Below are 12935 nucleotides of genomic sequence, written 5' to 3'. Positions count from 1 at the left end.
GCAGTATTCACCATGAGATAGTTTACTTATGAGCCAGACGTTTCTTATTAGTCTCTAACAAGATGTAGTGAATAGATGAATACCTACCTACCCCACTGCGAACGTCTACATTCGGAAATTGTCTATCTGCACTACTAGCAACAGCAAATTTCATATGTATTTATGGTTAAAAATGAGAGAAACAACGGTTTTTTTTTTTTCACAAAGTGCATGAGTCCATTTTGTACTTACAGGCACCGGTTAAACCTAGAGTTTTTACTTATTTATTGTAAAAAGGTAAGCATTTGACTACAATCTCACCTGCTGGTAAGTACCGATGCAGTCTAGGATGGAACATGCTTACCTAAAGATGTCTATTCACTCTCGATTTAAAAAAACTATCTAAGTTATAGTGGACTGGAAATAGATTTACAGGAAGTTACCATGATTACCAGTACAATTTGATGCCGAGTTAACGGTTTAACCGGTTAATCCCGGAGTAGTGGGTTGGTGCAAGTGGCGCTTAGAAATGTTTTAGATGCCAGGGTTACCGTTTATTGAACGTGTCGTTTTTATCAGTAAATACTATGAGAGTTAATCAAATCCATCCATCAACCAAGCCATCGGGAAAAATAACGTTTTTGTAAAAAAAAACATTGACGTTTGTTCCGCAATTTTAGGGTCGTCCTCATTACATACGTTGGAATATGTTGTCGGTATGATCTACTCAATAACGACAATACAAAATACAACACAATACAAAGTCACTCAGTACACATATAAGTGTGTGGAAGTAGGTACTTCTACTTATCGACTACCGGTATCGAAAGTCATGACTTACGGTATCGTTTTAGTAAAATAAATAAGTAGGTAAAGGAAAGGGTTTAGGGTAAATTGATTTTACACCAAGTAAAGGCAAAAAGCAAGGTCCATTTATTTTCAAAACAACATGTAGGTACAGCACAATATGTACAGCATTACGGTAAGCAAACAAAAAATTAAAATTCATGTTCGTAAAATAGATAGGACAAAGATAAGAAATAAAAAAAATTAAGGCACTCAATTTCAAGCGTATAAATAATTTATCAAATTAGTTATAAATGTATGTGTTCTGGTAGCCATGGCAAAGCAAAGCAAATTAAGTAGCAGATCACGTAATTTTACAGAGAAACGTGTAATCTACTGGAATTACCTACCAACACTTATTGGTAGCAACTTTAGTCAACTTGTACAACGTTTTGCTGTTCGAATATATAATGTTGTTTAAATGGTCAAATGTCATAGCATCGGGAGCTATATTAGACACACGTTTCAATGTAGACTGGGAAAGAACGTTGCCTAAAGTCACTTTATATATCCCATCTACATGCCAGGCGTATACTGCTCCTTTCTCATCGACAGTTAAACCTCTGATGTACCGCTCCGTTGACAATCTTACATCATTCTGGTTTTTACTATGGAATGAAATATATAATCCGGTTTCATTTAAATACACAATATTATATCCGAAAGTTCTATCCAAAACAAAATTATTTATCCATTTATTTCCTAATACTGCGACATATATACCGTTTACATATTTAATTATTCCTTGGTGATCTGACTTACTAAAATACACATAGTCCTTTACAACAACGTTAGTGATGAGATTAGCTTTCACGCCAAAAAATGATGGGATATGACTGGTAGAATTAACAGTCCATATACCGTCGGAACCACCTAGATATACCTTTTTATCGTTTTGATTTATATCAAAGGGACCAAAGTTGAAAGACTGCCAGCCAGAGATAACGCCAGAGTTTTTCGGAGACAATAACGATACGAAGCCAACTTTGGAGTATTCTTTATCACTGAACGTAGGTTCGAAGGTGTAGTATAGGACGTTAGTAGCCTTCATGATGCCCATTCTTTTAACGACGGCGTGTTCGCCGAAGGGGGCGGGGAGCTCGAACAGCAGGGTGTGGTTGTAGCAGATGTTATCGATTTTGACGCACGAATGGCAATATTCATTCCCGTCCACTTCAGCTAGGTCCTCGATCTTGGTGTCCGCTATGCCCGGGCCCAGCAGGGAGGAGGAGGCTGGAATGATGAATACAATCAGGCATTACTTTGCGGAAATCCATACTAATAAAAACAAATATATTACTTTGCTCATCCGCGAAAAGATAACGTGCTAGTCCGTTACACTTACTTGCGTATTTTTACATGCAATGAATGTTCCCACCCTTCCTACCGCAAAAATAAATGCGCATATAAATATAACAAGCCACCACCAAAAGTACAAAATTCGACAAGTGTTTCGCCTCTCTACGAGGCATCCTCAGGAGATTGCTGGGAGAGGATGCTGGAGATGTAGACGGTCTGACGTCCGACAACTGAATGTGCTGTCTAAAATGGTCGGCCATATTTATACCTTAACTACTCCCCCTGCTGTGCAAGTGTGAGTGAGATGGAAAAAATCGTAATAATGGCGCAGATGCAACATTCAACTGCTCGTTAAGAATCATCCCCCTATTGTTGTACTTAATTATTCCCAACTGTTCCAGAACACTCAAACCCATTCCTTTCTCGCAAAAATGTAAAATATAATATAATATAAATAAATATTATAGGACATTATTACACAAATTGACTAAGTCCCACAGTAAGCTCAATAAGGCTTGTGTTGAGGGTACTTAGAAAACGATATATATAATATATAAATATTTATAAATACTTAAATACATAGAAAACACCCATGACTCAGGAACAAATATCCATGCTCATCACACGAATAAATGCCCTTACCAGGATTTGAACCCGGGACCATAAGCTTCGTAGGCAGGGTCACTACCCACTAGGCCAACCGGTCGTCAAAATATCAAAAGTACGATTCTCAGATAAAGCCTGGCACTGTCTATTAAGTGCTTTGCAAAATTAGACTTTTCTGGATGGTTGTGTCTATACAACGCAACATGCTCCTTCTGACTTGTAGTGAAATTACGGCCCGTTTGCCCCACATACACTTTATTACATTCATCACAAGTTAGCTTATAAACTCGATGACTAGCACGTTATCTTAGCGGGTTAGCAAAGTAATATTTTTTGTTTTTATTCGAGGCTGGAATGTAAAAACTAAATGTTAGCTTCGGTAAATCGATTTTTATTCAAGGATTCCTAACGGATATCCTCACTTGAGAGAAAATCATTTAGGCTTTAATAATTTTGACTTTTGTCTCGAATCGGAAGATTTTACTTATGCCTGTTTTAACGTGCGTAGGTGCAGTGAATCACCTGAAGCGTAGGGGGCGCGGAAGACCCAAGACGACATGGATGGCGATTATCCAAAAGAACCTTAAAGAGACAAATATTCCAGCCGAGACGACCCAGGACAGACAGTCCTGGCGACGCCGTATTAGGAGAGCCGATCCCAAGTAAATGGGATAAGGCTAGGAATAAGAAGAAGAAGAGAGTGAATCACCGGAACTAAAGTAAAATAGGTACTATCTTGCATTGTGCATATTAAAAAAGTTATGACCTACTTATGCCTAAGATAAGGTTGAGGACTCCGATATTGGAAAACGAAGCAAAAATATGGCTTTTCTGCTAGGTAAAAATAATAAATATTTTGACTTTAAGATATTTCCTTGAACTGAAAGTTATCTGAACTAGAATTAAAAAAAAGATATACCTAATCTTGATTTGAATAAAGATATAATCCGGATAAGAGTTATTTTTTCATGTAGGTAAATCATAATGAAAGGTTTCCCTTTATGGGGCACAATCAGATTACATCATCTTTTTGTATTTTTTTCTAATGCTGTTTTTTTAGGACTATAAAGTTGCAATGAGGTATGAATTGTGGGTTTTTTAAAGGCGCCGTGAGTTCAGGATCAGGGGATCTAAAAAAAGCCCTACGATTATATGTAATATATATTATCTTGCTTATATACTTACCTATATAAGCAAGGCAAAAAGACGGTTTTAGAACATGCAAATTTAAAGAACGGTTTTAATAATGACTAAGTTCAAATGTACCTAACAAACATACAAAAAAAATTATACTATAACCGAACTGAGAACAGTATGTATTCTGAAAAGGAAATCAGTACCGTAATACAACTCAACTATGGTCCAAAAATTCCTAACTATCGTTCAAACCTAACTCAAACATTTTAGTTTAAGTTAAACTATTTGAATTAACCAAATCTAACATGAAATCTATATATATATAAATGCGTGTGTCCTAACTGACTGACTCATCAACGCAAAGCCGAAACTACAAAAGATTTATAATGTGTACAAGGGATAAGTAGCGAGTTTGAGAAATTAGACCCTTAAGGGAGTTAAAAAGGGCGTGAAAGTTGGTATGGGGTTGATGTTTATTTTAAGCTAGGAATATGAAACTTCGTGAAAAGGGGTTATAAAAAAATACAAGAAAACTAATTTCAGCGTTTTCGAAAATTCATCATCTAAGCATTTGTGGCCACCTGACGTAGCCTGCGTTGTGGATATTTTTTGCAAATACAAAACTTTATTACTAACACCAAAGGTATAGGTCAAAATGTCTTAAAAATAGGTACAATCCCTTTGTACTGCTTATCCTGTGCCATATTTATATTTTGTATTTTGCACAATAAAGAGTTTATACATACATACAATAGTACTTAAAACAAATATTTCAATATAATATTTAATATAGATCTGATTCATATGAATTATTCATTCGCAATTCATATAAAAACACACCTATGTTCCGTGTCTTGAATAAATGATTAATAATAATAAATAAGATGTCTATCGCTTACCAGAGCTCCATAACGCTGGAAGCACCAGTGTGGCAAAAACCACCGGTAGTGTACGAACCATGGTGACACACTATAAAATGTACCATCAACATTCGTTTTGCCCAATTTATACCCTGCTTAATTAATCAATTTTAATAGTCTCATAATCAGTGTTAATGAAAATCATGAAAACAAATTAAAATTAACTAGGTACAATTATAATGAAGTTATAACCGCATTTAGGTACCTCCTCTAGTTATTAATATCAGCATATATATATATATATATATATATCAATTTAAAATAATTCAGGATCGATAAGGTATCAAACTGTCGCAAAAAGTTAAAACGGGAGAGGTAATAAAACGTATATTTATTTAAATATGTGTAATTGTGTAGAAAAGTCAAATACCGTTTATTTAAATAAAACTTGTCAATACATAGAATAACAATAAAATTATAACTTAAGACTAGCTTAAGCCTAGTCAAAAAGTTCCCCTCGAGTTGTACCTGGTGTAAAGGTACCTATCACACTAGCCGAGTTACCACGCTGAATGACGATAGATAACCTCAAATAGGAAAACTATGTAGCTCCTTCCTTCCTCCTTTCTAACGTTGTCCGGGATTTTTTCAATGGGAGCGGTAGTTATTTTTGTGGAGAAACACTGTGCAACAAGGTAACATTCACCTTAGTTACTTCACTGGCTCAGTGACCTAAACAGGATCTTGGCCTCTGACACAAGAGAGCGCCACTCTGCTCTATCCTGCGCCACTTCACGCCAGTTGGGTATTCCGAGGGCGAACAGGTCTTTTAGGGCTTCATCACTTTAGCGGTATCGGGGACGCCCAGACGGACGTTTTCCACCCGGGTGCCCCACATACGCTCTTCTCACAGCACGATCCTCTCCCATCCTCTGTAGGTGACCGAGCCAGCGCAGTCGTGTGGCTTTGATCTCGCCAATTATATTGGGCACCGCAACCAGCTCCTCTAGCTCCCTATTCTTCCTACGCCTTCAAGTTCTATCTTCATCTCTAATAGATCCCAGAAAATTCCACCAGATTTTCCTCTCCGCCACTAAAAGCTTGCTCTCTTCTTTCTGAGTCCAAGCTTCACACCCATACATCAAAATTGGCCTAGCTAGTCTTGTAGACACGAATCTTGGTTGGTCTACTGATCAGCTTGGATCAGCACTAAAGCTCGATGGACATTCACCTTATGTAGCAGTAACTTTTGGAACCGTTGTTGTACGAAATGTAACTCAAAATAATGATTGCCATACGAGTCATACGACTCGACCATATCATCATTTATTGAGAATGTTTCAGAAAATTTTCAGAGGCGTAATTAAATATTTGGCACCTTGGGACCATTAGATCCGCGGCCCCATTAAGTGATGATAATCTATTTCATTTAAGGAAAAAACCCTGTTTTACCGCCCTTTGCAGCATGCCGCCCCGAGCCGTAGCTCCCTTGGCCCTAGGGTAAATACGCCCCTGAAGATTAGTCTTAACATTTGTAATGTATTGTAAACTAGATGCAGCTTGTACTGGCTGTTGAATCGCGCGAAAGATATTTTCCGTAGAACGCATAAATACCAGTTGAAATTGAACTCGACAAATAATTTAATGACAAAACATTCGTAAGGCATAGACATATTAAATATTTTAAAACGACATATAACCAGATGCATATAAAACTTTATTGAGTGATTGGCTTTATCCATGACATGCTCACTGCAGACTTTGCTCGTCGGTGCTTGACATTACCCACAATACCTTTTGAATGAAAGTTTGCATACCTATAATCAGAGTGGCACCGTTAAACTCGACATCATACTTTCCAATTCCGAAAACAGTACTGTAATACAGGGTCACTAGAAATCGTGGGGTTAATAGAGAAACTTTGAAGATTTTTTTTCAAGTTGTTATGTTTAAAAAGATACATCTCTAAAATTAGAGATTTTGGGGCATGTATATAGTAGACTATTTATACTCTACAGTCTACATTGATACCAAAAGAAGTTAATAAAAATGCCTAAAAATTTCATTTTTTTTACTCTAAAGTAAGTTCATGCCGAGGTAAGGAATACAGCCAGTCTGATCTTTGTTTTAGCGGTAAATGTGGTGATATTAACAGAGACCAAGTTAGCTAACTTGGTGGTATGTATCTGTAGTACTTACCAAATAATATCACCAATTTTCTCCATAATTAAGCTTTTCTTTGCCATCAACAAGCAATTTTACGTGATAAAGGGGTCAGCGGACACGCATATGGGGTGAGTAGCCACGTCATAGGGGATGATTGGAAATACAACAAAACCGATGCCGCGCCGATGGCGTTGCGTTTTATATTAACGAATTAATTGAGTTGGAATATTTCAATATTTTTTGTTACTTTTCGTGATTCGTGTTCATTGTATATGAAGGAAGAATAGCTTAGCGATCCTAACGGAATAACGGTAATTTTTCTATGAATTCCATTTCGGGAGAAAACGGTTTCCACTAACTAAATCTTAACAAATCACTTTGATTTTGATGTCGATCGCTTCAGCATAATATATTCTAGGTTTATAGGTTTCATTCTTTTTAAAATAAAAAAATATTTTGTATAAGAAAAAAAATAGTTTGTCATATATAACATAGGTACTAAAAATCACGGAGAATGGAAAATATTTAGAAGTGGAATAACATTTTCTCTTTTTGTATAGACGAATATGTGTTATAGTTCTCTTTTAAAGTTGCCAAGGAATTTATGCACATTACAGGTGCTTTAGGTAGAGTTTGTGCAGAAGGGTCGTAAAATATAAGGGAACCGATAAATTCTATGACTCTTCTTTTTCCGCACAGACTCTAGTTGTAATGTGTATTATGAAGACCACAAAATGATCAACTGAATTCCGTTATGCAACGCTGTACCGCAAGCGTCTTTGGGCTTCCGAGTATTACGATTGTAAAGAGATGCACTGGTTGTGAATGAATTTCAGAATCAAAATTCTGAATTAATTTAATGGCGTTTTAAACTATTCTGTAGAGTGAGTTTTTTCACAGGACAGGCGCACGTCGTCGGTCATAAAAATGCTTTAGGTTCCTGTCTCTTTGACTTTTTCTGTTAAAAATTATTAACTAACAGGACCGTAAAGGCTTTTTTAATTTTTTTATTCATTTACTCGAATTCTTGGACGCTTACTGATAAACTAAAGAGTTTTCAGGTTATCTCGGTGATCCGTACACAAACAAAATTTCAAACGATTCTAAAATTAATTTCACATAATTCCCCCCTGGTTACTTTTCTACTAATATACAGAATGCAAAATAGAGTATTTTAATTTGGTTCAGTTGGTTAGCAAATATAGTATTCGGATTATATTATACGTACACTCAATGACAAAGAGGGCAAAATGTTTAAGGGCTAAATCATTTTATCTGAATGAGGATATCTGTTTCGACTCTTTGATAACGATCTACTATTTACCGAAACTAACATTTAGCTTTTACATTCTAGCTTTCTCCTACCTGCTGGATCCGCGCACAGCGGCCATCAAGATCGTCGACCAGGCTGAAGTGAATAATAATGAATATTGTTACTCTTGTGTTAAAATCGACAACATCTGCTACAAGCACACCTACTTGTTCGAGCTCCCCGCTCCCTTCGGTGAGCAATACCCCATCATTGAAAAAATTGGCGTCGTGAACTTTACTAACGTTATATTCTTCACTTTCGAACCAAATCCCAGTGATAAGGAGTACTCCAAAGTTGGCTACATATCGTTATACCATCCCGAATTTTCTGGCGTCATCTCTGGCTCACAATCTTTCAACTTTCGTCCCTTTGACATAGATCAAAGAGAGAAAAAAGTATATCTAGGTGGTTCCGACGGTATATGGGTTGTTGACGATATCAACTATTCTCCAACATATTTTACCGTGAAGGCGAATCTCATTACTAACGTAGTTGTAAAGGACTATGTGTATTTTACTGCGTACAATCGGAAAGGAATATTTAAATACGTTGCCGGGTATTATGTTGTTTATTTAGCAGATAAAATGATAAATAATTTTGTTTTAGATGTCGAGTATAACATTGTGTATTTAACTGTTAATGGATTATTTATTTCATTTCATAATAAAATGCAGAATGATGTACAATTATCAACGGAACCGTGGATGAGAGGTTTGACTGTTGATACGAAAGGAACAGTATACGCCTGGCATATAAATGGGATATATAAAGTGACTGTAGGCAAAGTTCCTTCCGAGTCTACATTGAAACGTATTACTCGTATTGCTCCCGATGCGATGGCGTTTGATGAGTCAAATAACATCATATATTCGATCAGAAAAAAGTTGTACAAGTTGACGAAAGTTGCTACCAGTAAGTGTTTTGGTAGGTAATTTCAGTTGAATATTAGAGGTATATCTGTAAAATTACATAATTTGCTATTTAAGTATTTGCTTTGCCAAAGGCACCCTAAAAATACATTTATAACTTATTTAAAGAATAATTTACGGGCTCATTGGCCTACTCGTACCAGTTTTACATGTATGTAAAACTATGTCTGATTTTATAATTTCTTATTGTAATGCTGTATTTTGTTTTGATAAAATAAATGAACCTTGCTTATTTTGTTGATGTAAAATAAATTTATCCTATCTTACCTTATAAATATTATATCTTATCTTATCTTATATCCTATCCTACCCTTCCTCTTTGCCTTTACCTACTAACTGTACCTAATGGCCTGTAATGATAAAGCGTTGGTGGCAGTGGTAAGTTGTTGAACGACTTTCAAACCGAGGGTCGCGGGTTCGAACTCCGGCTTGTACCAATGAATTTGTTGAAATAAAAAAAACAATACATAATTATCATCAAAGCTGGTCTTCCGTGGAAACCTGTCCAAGCAATCGCGTCTGTACGTAAACTTAATTAACATTAAACTAAGTCGAGATCAGGATAGGAATATCAATGAAATATTATTTGATTTCGAGCTATTTATATATGATGTAACTATCACTTATTTTCTCAACAACATATGTGTAGGACTAATTTGAGTTTGCCCCGTAGTTGTAGGGACTGAAATAACAAACACTTAATACAGGTGAAATTTGCCATTGGCACTTAGAAGTGGAGTAGATTTCTGCAAATTTAAAATGTACTTTTTGGCCGAGTGGATATGACGTCCGACTTTCAATCCGGAGGTCGTGGGTTCAAATCCTGGCTCGTACCAATGAGTTTTTCGGAACTTATGTACGAAATATCATCTGATATTTACCACTAGCTTTTCGGTGAAGGAAAACATCGTGAGGAAACCTGCATACATCTGCGAAGAAGTTCAAAGGTGTATGTGAAGTTCCCAATTCGCATTGGGCTAGCGTGGGGACTATAGCCCGAGCCCTCTCGCGCATGAGAGGAGGCCTGTGCCCAGCAGTGGGACGTATATAGGCTAAATTATTATTATTATTATTACTTTTTGTATTTGACTTTAAAAGACAAAATTGAATGCGAGTTTCTTATGGGCGGCGGTATGTTGTTCCAGCATTTCGTGGCGGAATTTCAAAACTGCCACAAAATGCAGGTGTGTTGTGCCGTGGGCAGATAAGACGAGTAGCTTCTCTAACCTGCCGCTGTGGCAAATGCAATTTTTTAAATATTTAGATACTGGGGTGTCAATGACTTAATAGTCCGAAATAGCATACATGCAACATGTAGAGAACGATGCGACTCCATGTTCATTAGGGCGCTGTTATTAAGGTAAGGATTTATGTTAGTTCTGGGCGGTATAACGAAACAAAGTTGAGCACATGCGTTCTGTACTCGTTGTATGAGCTTTTTCGTTCTGTATTGAAGACGTCTATCTCCCTATAACGGTATCTGCATATTTAAGTTTAGATAAGACTCATCATCATTGGCCACTGCATCTTTGCAGATGATAGTTGCAGCGAGTAAGGAGGTATTTTGAGGAAGTAGTCTACAGCCTACATCGACAGCGATGACTGTATAGAACAATGGCTGCTCGGCATTTCTTGCCGCATCGATCACAGATGTGTCTTGACTTCTGGGGTGGTCCAGCAACTCTGCGAGTTCATTTCTGCTTGAGGTGGTCCAACCAGAGCTCGTCATGCTTTGCCATGCCTTCCCGCGGATAAGACTAGAGATTTACAAAGAAATTCTGCATAATTGAGTTTAGATAAGACTAGAGATTACGACAAGCCTAAAACGGAACCGCTTTCTCAAAGCGCGCAACACCGAAGCTTGAGTGTTGCTATATTCTCTTCTCAATGATCTCAAAATTAAAACGCGCCGCATCTGCTCGCTCCGAAAGCTCGAGCCTTTAAAACCAAAACCCCAAAAGCTTCAAGTGTTCAGCACAAAATAAAACGTTCCCGACGCCAGCCTAGCAGATTGCTACGTTCGCCATTATCGAAGGACAGGCGCCCCTGCAGCGGAATACCACGTCACAGCCAGGCCAGTCCCAAAATTGGCTTATTCTATTCGCATTTTTAAATTTACTAAACAGACTTTTTTAAATTTACTAATGAGACATGCATCATGACGCTTTGTTTATTGTTTGTGCTAGGGAGACCCCCTACGCAGAGTTTGCGTAATGTTCCCTATCATCTTTATAGATAAACCCCTTAATACTCTGCAGTGATTTTTATAGCACAGATGCAAGTGTTTTTTAAACGTCAAAATTTCATAGAAGTTTGTCATTTAAAATAACACTTGCACATCTACGTCTGTGGCATAAAAATAGCTGCAGTTATTTTAGCCTGACTCTAGATTGTTTTGTTTTTACGAAGAAGTTTCAGTCTAAACGTTCTGGCGGCCCTATCTTTACTTTTAAAATCTTTGCTTTTAAGAACGCAAATAGTTTACTTGAAATCTCCAACTATAAAGTTTAGAGCGTATTGCGATAGGCAGACACTCATATTGATAGAATAGTAAGTATTTGGGGGATTTAAGGGTACAAGCTGGAAGCCAATACATCTGTTAACCTGTATACTGTGTTAAGTGATTCAACCCCTCCACCCCGGCGCTCTGCCTATTACAGTATCACCGACACAGCAGTAAAAGATAATGAGTGTTTTTATTTCTTTCCTTTTTAGGGTTCCGTACGTACGTATGGTGCGACTCTGTTCGTCCGTCTGTCACATTGCTAAATATCTCAAGAACTACTTACTTAAGCTACGTATCTATTTGAAATTTGACATGTTTATGAACAGCGTTAACCCAGACCCGTGTTATTTTTTATTTTATTTTTATTAACTATGGGATATGGTCAATATGAAGGTGGGGCAAAATTTCAGTTTAGTTACAAGGTCAAGTGGGGTATCATTTAAAAAAGCTGAAATTGAATTTAAAATAATCACAGTGAAAAAAATTGATTTATGAAGAATAATGTTAAAAAGTTAGTTTACCGACGTTTACCAACGAAAAATTATGAAATTTTTACATGACATTACCATTCACATAAATATTACAGGAATAATATAATCACATTTCTAGCCTGATCTTTATTTGTTTAAATTAAATATCAAAAAAAGCGGCCAAGTGCGAGTCGGACTCGCCCATGAAGGGTTCCGTACCATTTATGACGTATTAAAAAAAACTACTTACTAGATCTCGTTCAAACCAATTTTCGGTGGAAGTTTGCATGGTAATGTATATCATATATTTTTTTTAGATTTTTCATTCTGTTATCTTCGAAGTTACAGGGGGGGGGGGGGGGGGACACAAATTTTTTCACTTTGGAAGTGTCTCTCGCGCAAACTATTCTGTTTAGAAAAAATGATATGAGAAACCTAAATATCATTTTTGAAGACCTATCCATAGATACCCCACACGTATGGGTTTGATGAAAATTTTTTTTTTTTTTAATTTTATGACGTATTAAAAAAAAACTACTTACTAGATCTCGTTCAAACCAATTTTCGGTGGAAGTTTGCATGGCAATGTATATCATATTTTTTTTTTGATTTTTCATTCTGTTATTTTAGAAGTTACGGGGGGGGGGGGGGACACACATTTTACCACTTTGGAAGTGTCTCTCGCGCAAACTATTCAGCTTAGAAAAAAATGAAATTAGAAACCTCAATATCATTTTTAAAGACCTATCCATAGATACCCCACACGTATGGGTTTGATGAAAAAAGATTTTTTGAGTTTCAGTTCTAAGTATGGGGAACCCCCAA

At 36.7% G+C, this 12935-nt stretch overlaps 2 protein-coding genes across 2 annotated transcripts; one reads left to right on the top strand and one right to left on the bottom strand.

The window, feature by feature from the left end:
- Positions 1–889: 889 nt before the first annotated feature.
- LOC133524727 (ommochrome-binding protein-like) lies at positions 890–4871 on the bottom strand. The gene is made up of 2 exons (XM_061860870.1): positions 4767–4871; positions 890–2058 (listed from the first exon to the last, which is right to left on the bottom strand). Exons 1-2 carry the CDS (start codon positions 4825–4827, stop codon positions 1172–1174), a joined length of 948 nt encoding a protein of 315 aa, XP_061716854.1. The 5' UTR covers positions 4828–4871; the 3' UTR covers positions 890–1171.
- Positions 4872–8126: 3255 nt separating this feature from the next.
- On the top strand, positions 8127–9137 carry LOC133525284 (uncharacterized). Its single transcript, XM_061861570.1, has one exon. The coding sequence runs from the start codon at positions 8127–8129 to the stop codon at positions 9135–9137; it is 1011 nt and encodes a 336-aa protein (XP_061717554.1).
- The last annotated feature ends 3798 nt before the right edge of the window (positions 9138–12935 follow it).

This window comes from Cydia pomonella, chromosome 14, assembly GCF_033807575.1.
Source record: "Cydia pomonella isolate Wapato2018A chromosome 14, ilCydPomo1, whole genome shotgun sequence".
Classification (NCBI taxonomy): Eukaryota; Metazoa; Arthropoda; class Insecta; order Lepidoptera; family Tortricidae; genus Cydia; species Cydia pomonella.
The sequence above is the reverse complement of the archived record's forward strand: the minus strand, read 5'-3'. Positions and strand labels throughout refer to the sequence as shown.